This window comes from Perognathus longimembris, chromosome 2 (assembly GCF_023159225.1).
Source record: "Perognathus longimembris pacificus isolate PPM17 chromosome 2, ASM2315922v1, whole genome shotgun sequence".
Lineage (NCBI taxonomy): Eukaryota > Metazoa > Chordata > Mammalia > Rodentia > Heteromyidae > Perognathus > Perognathus longimembris.
Genome location: NC_063162.1, coordinates 48,837,288 through 48,850,367, shown reverse-complemented (window position 1 = coordinate 48,850,367; position 13,080 = coordinate 48,837,288). Strand labels below are relative to the sequence as shown.

General features: G+C 38.4%; 1 protein-coding gene across 2 annotated transcripts in view; it reads right to left on the bottom strand.

Annotated features, from left to right (window-relative positions):
* Positions 1-13,080, bottom strand: part of Vcl (vinculin) — a 98,149-nt gene that overhangs the window by 54,481 nt on the left and 30,588 nt on the right. For both annotated transcript variants that reach the window (XM_048339089.1, XM_048339088.1), the window contains exon 2: positions 4,580-4,650. In XM_048339089.1, coding sequence (XP_048195046.1) covers positions 4,580-4,650 — 71 coding nt within the window. The remainder of the gene's footprint in view (positions 1-4,579; positions 4,651-13,080) is intronic.

Sequence of the window (13,080 nt, the reverse complement as noted above, 5' to 3'; positions counted from 1 at the left end):
TCTAAAATGCTTGGAGATGTTTCAATTTTGAATTTTCAGATTAGAGATGCTCTATCTATATATACATCACTTCTCATATTAAATCCACTTTCCAATATGACTTTAACTACAGTCACACAAATAGACCATTATCCTAAAAATATCCTATCCTCCCAGAGAAATCATTAAATATATATCAGATGCTCAGGTACAAATCTACCCACAGGCCAACACTCATGGCTTTCTCTAGCCTTGCCATTCTAATGTTTTTAGGGGGCTGATCTACCAATAAATTTCTAAAACTTCTTTTCTTGCTCAGTGCTGCCTAAACAGTTACTATTTAGAAATCCTGTAAAAGTTAGACTACAGAGGAAGCTTAGATCAGTCATGCCCTGGAAACTTCTAAACATCAACCAAACAGCCCAAAAGAATGTCCTACTCAACAATTCCAAGGATGTCATTAACTGCTTCCATCTGTTTCCCTCTGTCCCCTCCCCCTCCAAGACAAGGCATCTACTATTTTCTGCTTCAGTTACATTCTAAAGAAAAGTCAGAACACATAAAGAACCATCCAACTTCACATTGTAGAATTATTTATTCCTCTCCAAATTTGGTTGGTATCCACAGTCATATTGTTGTTTATACTAGAGGCTCAAGTAACATTTCAGATATGGCTAATTAGGTAACAAATTTTAAAATAAACTGCTCCATAAATTTTTCAGATGGTCCTAACCCATTGTTCCTCCCAAATCCCCATGGAGACCAATTTTTGTGCCCATGGCACAAAAAAGGTTCAAGCCTCTGAATGGTTTCATCCACGATGACCCTTACATAAACCAACTGTCACTGAAAGTTACACAGTGATGACTTTCTCATTCCACCTGTCATTCCTACCACATTTATTGGTTAGAATTCTCCTCATCAACTAGGACTTATTCAGCTACTCTGAAATAAAGTTTATATAGCAGAGCCAGCTAAATGCTTCCTCTTAAATTACTAATTTGGCATCCTAGTAACCAAGTTTGGGTTTTAAAGTATTACAATTTGGACATACAAGGAAGCCTGTGAGAATATATAGTATATTTCAAAGATAATTCTGTGGAAATGAGCAGAAATGAGTTTCCTGACAAAAATCTATTTCTCTATCAAATGATCTTTGGACAGTAGGCTGTAAGGGTTGAAAGAAATTTTTTGAAAGGTTATAAAGCCCAACTGCCTCCCTGATATTGAAAATCTCTGCTGTCTTGCGCTCTGTACCTTCCAGGTTAAGGACAACCTGGTACAAGCTTGAGTTAAGCTTTTATTTGTTCATATATTTGTTGTTGTTTTTAAACAGGGTCTCCTCATGTTTTCCAAGCTGGTCTTGAGTTTGGGGCTCAAGAAATCCTCCTGCATTAGCCTCCCAAGCAGCTGAGAATATAGCCCCACTGCACGTAGATTAGACATATGTTCTTAATTTAAGATAAACGCAAGTTTAATAACACATAACTGACAGATACATAAACTAAGTAGACTTGCACTGTTTAAAGCTGGAAGAAACCTTGAAGGTCATCAAGTATGAGGAAGGTAAGACAAAAGAAGAAACACAATAGGACACACACACACACACACACACACCCCACATGCTTTAGCCTGGCACTGGTGGCTCACACAGGTTCAAAGCCAGCCAGGAAGGAAAGTCCATGAGATTCTTATCTACAATGAACCACCAGAAAACTGGAAATGGCACTGTGGTTCAAAGTGGTAGAGTGCTAGTTTTGCGCAAAAAAGCTCAGGGACAGCACCCACACCTTGAGTTCAAGCCCAATGACCAAAATAAAAAAGTTTCATTACCTTATTCCCATATACTTTAGCACAGCTATTTAAGTAGAAGCACTTACTCAAGTATGTCAGAAATAAGAAATCAATTAGTACGGGCTGGGAATGTGGCTTAGTGGTAGAGTGCTTGCCTAGCATTCATGAAGCCCTGTGTTCAATTCCTCAGTACCACATAAACAGAAAAAGGCACAAAAGTCAGAAGTAGCACTGTGGCTCAAGTGGTAAAATGCTAACCTTGAGCAAAAGAAGCTCAGGGACAGTGCACAGTGCCCAGGACCTAAGTTCAAGCACCAGGACTGGCAAAAAAAAAAAAAAAAAAAAAAAAAAAAAGAGTGAAATTTTTATATCTACATCTGCACAATGAAAATAAGAAAACAAAGAGGATAAAAATAGATGAACACCTGTAATCCTAGCTACTCAGGAGACTGAAATCTGAGGATCTCAGTACAAAGTACAAAATAACAAAAGCAAAAAGTTCTAAAGCCATGGCTTAAGTCATTTGCTTAGCAAACACAAGGCCAAACCCCAGTACTGCCAATAAATTAATTAAAATAAAATAAAAATGAAGGTGAAATTCATATGACTTAGACATTTAAAGTGAAAAATTATTGTTCCTTTTTATGACTTATAGTCCATAATTCATATGTATACAATGATTATTTTCCTCCATTTTACTTTACATAGATCAGAGGGGTCATCATGAGCCACATTGATAAAAATATTTTAGTATGTGTGGGTGAGCATGAGCATCTCTAAAGAATACTCTTAGAAGAAATAAAAATGGCAAAGATATACATGAGGAAATGTTTAGCATCCCTGGCAGTAAAGGAAATGCAAATAAAAACCCTGAGATGCCACCTTATCGCATGAACTTAGGCAACAACAAATGCTGGAGGGGATGCGAAGAAAGAGGAACCCTACTGCACTGCTGGTGGGAATGTAAACTGGTATAACCATTCTGGAGAGCTGTCTGGAGCTTCCTCAAAAAAATAAACATAGACATACCCTATGATCCAGCCATACTGCTCCTAGATCTATATACCCGGAGCAAGAGGATCCAGGATAAGACAAGGACACCTGCCCTCCATGTTCATTGCTGCACTGTTCACAATAGCCAAGATATGGAAACCCTGATGCCCCACTATAGATGAATGGATCCACAAAACATAGTACCTGTATACAATGGAATTCTACACAGTTATTAGAAATGATAATTAATGGCATTTGCACAGAAATGGACAGGACTAGAACATATCATGTTGAGCAAGACAAGCCAAGAACAGAGAGACAAAGGGTGCATGGTCTCCCAGATATGCCTTAGTTTTATAATTAAATAACAAAGAGACATGACAAAGAAAACAGGACCCAAGATACCAATTCACAGTGAGACCCAAAAAGGTCAGTCTTGGGAGAAAAGTACCAAAAGGTAAAACCCAAACACTACTTCATATGTACCTAAAATAACAGCCAGATTGAAAAGATAAGGAAAGATAATAAGTCTTATAGTATTTAAAGGACCCTATATTCTTTATCTCACATATGGTATGTATACACATGCACATCTAAGGGAAGCTGGGAGGACACAGAATGAATGCAAAGTATATGTGTGTGTGGGGGGGGGTTATACTGTAGAGGGGACCCAACAGCTGCAATGGACTAACAACTCAAGGGGCGGGGGGAGGGGGGAGAGAAAAAAGGAACACATTACACTAAGGAAAACAAAAGAAATGTACCTATCACCTGACCTGGAAGGAATTGTTTTATTGTTAATATTCATAGAGTTCATAAGCACTGTAGACTAGAATGGAGATGTCCATCATTGGAAAAGTTTAAAAAAAATGATGAAAGCAGGGGGTGGGTTGGAGGGAAAGAAGATGGGAGAAAAACAAGGAAGGGGATAACAAGTATGACAAGAAATGTATTCACTACCTTAAGTATGTAACTGTAACCACTCTGTACATCACCTTGACAATAAAAAAAAAGAATACTTTTAGAGATGAAACTGTCTGTCTCCAACTTTACTAATAAAAAGCTGTTTTCCAATGCGGGCATACCAATTTGCATTCCCAGCAACAGTAGCCAGTTGCTTGTTTCACATCCTTATAGGCTGCCAATTTCCTCACATTTCTTAGTTCAGGAGTTGTAATAAATTGTAGTTCCTGATAACTAATGAGAAGTGCACCTTTCTGTGTGCTTATTGGCCACTGGATTTCCTGTCTTTTGAAGTGCCTATTCAAATCCTTGTTTGTTTTTAATAGTCTTACCTCATTCTTACTGACTTCTATAAGTTCTACTCCTTTTACTTTTTAGGGGGGTGGGAAACAGTCTCTTTCTTGTATTACCCTTTACTTTTCCTTAGGACTTGCCTAAAACTTCCTATACCAAAAAATAAAATCAACATAATAAGAAAAATATGTGTTGAAAGAAAGTGGACCATTTCAGCTGTAAACTTAAGTTTTATATTAAGAAAAAAAAAACAGAACTGTCATGGAATCAGTTATTTTTTCTTTCTACCACAAAGATTATTCTTTTTTTTTTTTTTTTTTTTTGCCAGTCCTGGGCCTTGGACTCAGGGCCTGAGCACTGTCCCTGGCTTCTTTTTGCCCAAGGCTAGCACTCTGCCACTTGAGCCACAGCGCCACTTCTGGCCATTTTCTATATATGTGGTGCTGAGGAATTGAACCCAGGGCTTCATGTATACGAAGCAAGCACTCTTGCCACTAGGCCATATTCCCAGCCCCAAGATTATTCTTTTTAACAATAAAATATTTTAATCACTCACTTTATAAATGCTGGTGGCATATCTCTCTTCAAAATCTGATCCTCGGTGGTTTGAACAGTCTCTTTTCCAACCTACAAGAGGAAAATATTCAAAATTCAAATGTAAGTTCTCCGAATTTCATAAACTAAGCATATTTGAAACATACCTTTTAAAAATCTATCATTGAAGTTTCTAGATTCAAAAGAAAATTTTGGATTTTAATTATTAAGACTGCTCCTATAACATGCTCCCACAATACATTGGATAACAATATAGACTACAAAATACAATGCTTTGTTACCCTTTCCTAGAGTAACTCGAAGGTATCACTGAGTGAGAACAGTGAGAGACAGCAAGTCATAGTGGTGTGTGCCTATAATTCCAGCACTCACTCAGAAGGCTGAGGCAGGAAGATCAAAAATTCAAGGCCACCTTGGACTTCATTGACAGACTCTGTCTCAAAATAAAAGAGGAAGAAAAGACAGGGGAAGGAGGGGTGAAAAGAGAAGGAAAGAAGGGAAAGAGAAGAGAAAATAATCAAGACTATAGACATATAATTTTTGTAATTAAAAATTGCTATATCTCTTAAATGCTACATGAGGCACAGAAATCAAGTTAGTGCAGACTAAAATGTCTACACACACACACAAAGTTACTGGGCCTGAGAAAAACACTAAAATTAATTATGACTGACACTAGAAAGTAAACATGAAAATCTGCTACTTCACTAGTAACCCAGGAAATGGAAATTAAAACATGTCATCCCACACTACTGAACAATTTGAAAAGAAATAATATATGCAGAATACAACAATGAAATAGTTTTACACCCTGCAGGTGGCAATGTAAACTGATACATGTTCTTTGGAAAAATCATCTGCTAGTATTTATGAGGAAATAGAAAATGTCATAACTTTATAAAAAAATCCACTTTTGAGAATACACTGTGTAAGTAATAATGCCAAATGTGACAACAATATTCACAAAAGTATTCACTGTAATATTATAGTGGTGAAAACATTTTTGAAATACCTTATCTAACAAAAAGGAACAATTCAGTAAATTAAGATATATCTTTGGATTGAGCACTACTGGGGCCATTAAACATTTGTTATAAATATTTATTGCTATGGGAAAATCCTTAAGACATTATATGTCAAAGAAGGAACATGGATAACAAGTACACTATCATTACAACCAATAAAAAATTCACCTATGGGCTTGGAATATGGCCTAGTGGCAAGAGTGCTTCCCTTGTATACATGAAGCCCTGGGTTCGATTACCCAGCACCACATATATAGAAAACGGCCAGAAGTAGCACTGTGGTTCAAGTGGCAGAGTGCTAGCCTTGAGCAAATAGAAGCCAGGGACAGTGCTCAGGCCCTGAGTCCAAGGCCCAGGACTGTCAAAAACAAAAACAAAAAATTCACCTATGTATAGCAAGTAATAAAATAAAATGGTCATATTATCACTGAGAAATTTGAGAAAATTTAGATCTGCATTTCTTTTTTTTTAATTTTTTGAAATGCTCTATATAACTTTTGTAATTTAGTGCTGGGGAATGTAGCTCAATGGTAGAATGGTGCTTGTCTAGCAAGCACAAGCTCTTGGGTGTAATTCCTAGACACAATTTTAAAAACAGATATTCACATCTAATTTTTGTAATTAGAAAAATCTTAAAATGTTATTCAAAATTACATAGGTATAATTATTTCCTACTTAAAATTTGAGAAGTTACCTGTCATTTTATACTTTCACAATAACAACAAAAAAAATATATTGCTGGTCCTGGGGCTTGAACTCTGGAGGTGGGTACTATCCCTGAGCTTCTTTTGCTCAAAGCTAGGCTCTACCACTTGAGCCACAGCACCACTTCTGGCTTTTTTGAGTAGTTTATTGAGATAAGAGTCTTACGGACCTTCCTGCCCAGGCTGGCTTCAGGCCACAATCCTCAGATCTCCACCTCCTGAGTAGCAGGATTACAGGTGTCAGCCACCAACCTCCAGCTAGTCAGATTTTTATAATTATCATCCATAGCACAACAAAAAAATGTTAGAAATTATCAAAGAACTAAAGATTACACTGACCAGATTATATGTGGGCATATATATGATCACAACAGAAATGGTACCATCTTCACTTACACCAAAATTACTCCTACGCAAGAGTTGGATGTTTATTTTCTTCTGTGATATTATGATTAAAGTACTGCACAAGAAGTATTAAAGGAGTACTGAATCATAAAGTTAAACCACCAATCTATTACTACAGAAACTTGAAAAAAATTTAAACCCAGATTGGAAAGCCTCTCAATTTTATTTTGCCACTTAACTTTTGATTTCTGTTCAAAGGAGGAGGAAGAGAAATCCCCCAAAATGCACAGTAAATCAGCTAAAGAAAATGACACAAAAACCTTTCAAGAAATACAAGTCATGCATAAATTAGTGAATACAAGTTGGTTTTTTTCTCTCAAGTTAATAGCTCAGAAAAGGCAACATGCATACTACTGTGTAAAGCCAGTGCTTTGGTAGACAATAGATGGTCTGTATCATAATAAAAGCCTTTCACATCAGCAGCTGGTTCTCTAGTTTTTCAGATAAAACATGACAGAATATTTCCAGATGTATTGTTCACTGTATTTTCCAGCTAAAAGCGTTTCCATTCAAAAGGCTGTGTGCCATGATTTCAAGAAGCAAAAGATGAACTTCAGCCTCCAAGTCACAAGTTCATATTAAGTAATGGGGCAAGAAGGACAGCTACATTTAAGACACATGGATTCCTTTCCTGTATGTATGGGGGACGTGGGACAAAGACACTGAGAACATGGGGAGAGGGGTCCTCCTAAATCTCGTCACAGAGTAGTTGGTTATTCAGTGTTATTAAACATGTACTGAGCACAACTACATGTAACAGCTACTGAGGAAAAAGCAGAAAATAAAAACAAGTTTTTATTCTAGTAGGAATAGAGAGTATACAAATTAACAGTATAATCCAAGTGACCAGGTGATACTATGAAAAGTGTGGGGTGGAAGTTGTGGGTGCCTACTTTAGAAAGAGTGGACAGAACAGTCCTTTCTAAAGGACATCAGAGTTGATTGTGAAGCTAAGGAGGGGCTAAGAAAGAGCAATAGAGAGAAAGCAGCTAGAAGAAAAAGCCCATTTTAAGAGAGATAGGGTATGCTTAAGGAACATGAACAGAGAGGCTAAAGCTCAGGTTAAGCAGGAAGCCTGGTGTGGTGGTGCAGTCACACAAGAAGACAAGACACTCTTTCAGGTCAGGTTGAGATGTTTGAACAATGGTTTATAAATACAACAGGAAGTAAGAGTCCAAAGCAAGAATCCAAAAGATTGACATGATATGATTTTTCTTTTCAACAGATCCTTTTGCCTATTATGTGCAGAACTTAGAGGAAAACTAGTGAAGCGCTATTTGCAACTATGGAAGGAGTAGAGAAAGATGTGAAAATAGAAATGGAAGCCATGCACTGGTTGTCCACGCCTGTATTCTACTGAGGAGCCTGAGATTTGAGGATCACTGTTCAAAGCCAGCCAAGGCAGATAAATCCAAGAGTCTCATCTCCAATGTATGTAGCTCAACGATGTAGCTCAACAGAAGAACAGCATTAAGGAAAAGAGCCAAATGAGAAAAAAGTCCTGAGTTCAAACCTCAGTACTAACACACTAACACACACACACACACACACACACACACACACACACGGATGAAAGAATGGAATTATGATATATTTGAGGGAAGAACTTCAAAGGTAGTCTTAATGGCAGAGTTATGGCTAAAAGGTATGACTCTAGGTACTCGTGACTCACAACTATAACCCTAGCTACTCAGGAGACTGAAATCTGAGGATCTCAGTTCAAAACTCAGCCCCAGCAGACAAATCTAGGAGACTCTCATCTCCAATTAACCAACAGAAAGCCAGAAGTGGAGGTATTGCTCAAGTGGTAGAATGCCAGCCATGAGCAAAAATAAAGAAAACACTCATGACCACACCAGGCAAAACCATTAAGACAGTTTTGTAGCCAGCAAGTATGGTGTCCAGAGCAGAGATTTTTTTAAAAGACTATTTGATTATTTTGTGCCTCTTTCACAGGGTAGGAGTGGGTAAAGAGAAGTGAATAAAGTATAATTGAGACACTAAATGTGATTTTGTTATTCTAAGCTGTATTCATACTCACAATGATTATACCCACAATCACTCTGGTTCTCAATACACAGCCTAGAAATAGGGAAGGGAGGCACACTGAACAGTCTAGTTTTGAAGGGTCAACAAATAAGACATCACTATGTAGAATGAATACCATTTTTACTTGAGAACTATGTGTTGGCAGTGCTGTCCAGCAGAATTTTCTGTTAGGATGGAAATGTTTTCATTTGAGCTGCCTAATTCAGTAGCCATTAGCCATAGGTGGCTACTGAGCATTTGAAATTGGAGCTGGGACAAATTGGGAACTGAAGTTTAATTTTTGCTTAATTTTAATAGATATTGAACAACTGATATCCATGGGAATCTCTACTTGTCTTGTTTCCAGACTCTTCCTTCCTCTAAATCATTCTTCACAGTTACTAAATCAACCTTTTTTAAATGTCTTTCCACAAGAGCCATATATAGTGTCTTCAGAAAAGAAAGGAGCTAGTCCTAGAACAATAAATAAACAATGTTAATAAAAAGATGGAGAAAAAAAGGGTCCAACTGTCCAACCAGAAAGAAGAGCAGAGAAGGGCTCTTACCGGACAAGACAGACAGACAGGCTGGAGTGGCTCCAGCAAAGGAAATTAGCTGGAAAAGAAAGTTCACTTGGCCTAGGAAGTGCTTCGTGGAGTGTTACGTGGAGGCAAGGACAATTATGTTACCTTCATCTGCTCTTTTATTGAAGGGCAGTCATCCTCTGCACTAGAGCTTGCCAATTCAGTGTTATTTCACTGAATTAGCACATCCAGAACTTCCAGGAGCCAGTTTCTAAAGATATACAGGCCTAAAAAGACAAGTTCTGATTTGCCAACAACTGGTAAAGCCTGTCAAGGAAAACCAAAGACAAAGCTTCAAGGTTTTGAAGCCACCACCTGCATGACAGAAACTCTATTTCTCTCTCTCTCTCTCTCTCTCTCTCTCTCTCTCTCTCTCTCTCTCTGTCATTAAAACAGAAACAGTTTCTATAGCACTCATGTTTTCTGAATAAGAAAACAGAAGACCAATTATGAGCACAATGAATTACAAAATACTCAGTGTTAACTAGCAGTTAATCTAAATGGTATGGGAACATATTAATCCTAAAAGTCAGCTTACTATGATTAAGTACATGATTCCCAGCAACTTTAAGGTTACAACTTTGAGAACAGGTCAAGTCTTTTCTCTTATTCTGATGAGGGAAGTGGAACTGGAATTTGAACACAGGGCCTCATTGCTACCTTGGCTTGCCTTTTTGACTGACTTACTCCACACCTCCAACCCACGTTTTTGTTTGTTTTTTGCCAGTCCTGGGGCTTAGACTCAGGGCCGAGCCCTGTCTCTGGCTTCTTTTTGCTCAAGGCTAGCACTCTACCACTTGAGCCACAGTGCCACTTCTGGCTTTTTCTGTTTATGTGGTGCTGAGGAATCGAACCCAGGGCTTCACGCATGCAAGGCAAGCACTCTACCACTAAGCCATATTCCCAGCCCAACTTTTTTCTTAATATAATTTATTTATTAATTAAACAAAAAAATTTTGACAAGGTGTTGTGCAAAAGGTGTACAGTTACATAGTAGGGCAGTATGTACATTTCTTGTGCTATCTTACACTGTGTTTTTCTTTCCCTTCCCTAGGTCAGATGGACATATATACAATACACAATGTACCAAGAACACATACAGTAGCCACGTGGCCTACGCCAAAGAGAATTCGCCTAGGGCTTTAAATGTAATGTCTACAATAGACAATATGTCGACAATAGTCTTACACATACATACATACATAGCTTTTGAGCTATTGTGATCCACTGAGAGGTCAATTTTTGACCTTTATATGTTGAGTAGTTGTTTGGTTTTAGTTACATATTGTAGGGTCGCTGACCCAAACCTGTGGGAAATACCATTTGACAAGAGGTTTTTGGTTTCACAGGCCTGGGGTCTCTACTGTCTCCCCCTCCCCCCACCTTAACAGTCATATATCAGGGAGATCATGCCCCTTTGTTTTCTGTGTCTAGGCTTGTCTCGCTCAACATTATTTGTTCAAGTTCTGACCATTTCCCTGAGAATAACAATATTTCATCATTTCTAATTGGTATGTAGTATTCCATTGTGTATAGGTACCATATTTTTTGGATCCATTCATCTGTGGAGGGGCACCTGGGTTGTTTCCATATTTTGGCTATTGTGAATTGTGCCGCAATAAACATGGAAGTGCAGATGTCTTTTTGATATCTTGGGACCTGTTATTCAGGACAGATGCCTAGGAGTGGTATGGCTGGGTCATAGGGTAGTTCTATGTTGAGCTTTTTGAGGAACCCCCATACTATTCTCCAAAGTGGTTGTACTAATTTGCACTCCCACCAACAATGGAGGAGGGTTCCTCTTTCCGCGCACCCCCTCCAGCATTTGTTGTTGCCTGAGTTCAGAGTATAGGCCATTCTAATTGGAGTGAGGTGGTATCTCAGGGTTGTTTTTATTTGCATTTCCTTTATTGCCAAGGATATTGAACATTTCCTCATATGTTTCTTTGCCATTTTTATCTCTTCTCTTGTGAAGTCTCTCTTTAGCTCCTTTGCCCATTTTCTAATTGGTTTACTGGGCTTGGAGGGGCTTAGTTTTTTGAGTTCTCTGTAGATGACAGATATTAGGCCTTTATCTGTTGCTGTGCTGGTAAAGATCCTTTCCCATATGGTTGGCTGTCTTTCTAGTTTGGTGGCTATGTCCTTAGCTGTGCAGAAACTTTTTAATCTGTAGTAGTCCCATTTGTCGAGTCTCTCCCCTATCTGTTGTGCCCTTGGGACTCTATTCAGGAAGTTCCTTCCTGTGCCTATAAGTTCTAGCGTCTTTCCTACTCTGTCCTTCAGTAGTTTCAAGGATTCAGGTCTGATGTTGAGGTCCTTGATCCATTTTGAGTTGATCTTGGTGCATGGTGATAGGCTTGCCAGCCCAATCTTTTGCTGGTTATTTTACAGGGAGTCTCACAGACTTTTCTGCCCTAGCTAACTTTGGATCTCCTGAGTAGCTAGATGTAAGTGTGAACCACCAGCACCTAGCCATGTCAGTAATAATCTTTTTCAATCCTTCAAACCTGTGCTTCATGAAATAATCAAAAACACTTGGTCTTCTAAGCCAAATGTTTATACATGTTAGGACCAGGCATCTTGTTCTCTTGTCCAGTAGCTAATACATGCCTATATGACTTCAAATAACTCATTCACTTATTCAAGTATTTCATCTAGCACTGTGCTATATCTCCTATCTTTATTTTTGTGGGCTAGGCAAATTCCCTTTTACATCATAATAAATATACCTTTAGATTTGTCTATCTGTTAGTTGGGTTTGTTTTTTTTTTAGTAGTGTTGGGGTTTGAACTGAGGGCCTTGTGCTTGATAGGCAGGTGCTCTACCAGCTGATCCATGCCCCCAGCCCCTTTTGGAGTTGGTTATTTTCTAGATAGGGTCTTTATGCTTAGTGACTTCTGAACTGAAATCCTCCATCTGTGCTTTCCCAAAATACAGTTGTAACAAGCACATACCACCACATACAGCTACTAGTAGATACAGAATCTCATAACCTTTTTTTTTTGCCTGGGCTGGCTTCATCCCAGGCAAAAAGTGACATCCTATCCTCAAAAATAAGCAACATAAAAAGGGGCTGGGGGCGTGGCTCAAACAGAAGTATGCTTTCCCCAAGCTAGCCGGCTATAATCCTAGCTACTCAAGAGGCTGAAATTTAGAGAATCACCATTCAAGGCAATTCCAGGCCAAAAAAAAAAAAAAAAAAAAAATTCACTAGGCTTCATCTCCAAAATAACCAGCAAAGAAAACAGGGCTAGAGGCATGGCTCAACTGGTAGAGCACTAAATCTCAGTACTGTGAAAATATAAAAGAACATTAAGGAAAAAAATTTATAGTCAAAGGTCTAAGCAAACTGTTCAAGGCACTGTCATTTTGTTTTCCTTATTTATTGCCAAAGTGATGTACAGAGAGGTTACAGTTTCATACGTAAGGCCTTGGGTACATTTCTTGTGCTGTTTGCTACCTCCTCCCTCATTCCCTCCTCCCCCCTCCCCCCTCTCCCTGTCTAGACTCTCCCCCCATGAGTTGTTCAGTTGGTTTACACCAAGTGGTTTTGCAAGTATTGCTTTTGGAGTTGTCTTTTTATCCTTTCTCTCTCGATTTTGATATTCCCTTTCACTTCCCTAGTTCTAATACCAGTATATACAGTATCCAATGTACTCAGCTACGGTACAGTGATAGTGCGGTACAACCACAGGAAGGGGATACAAGAGGATCATCAACAATAGAAGCTACAGTTTCACATGGCATGTTGAAAGT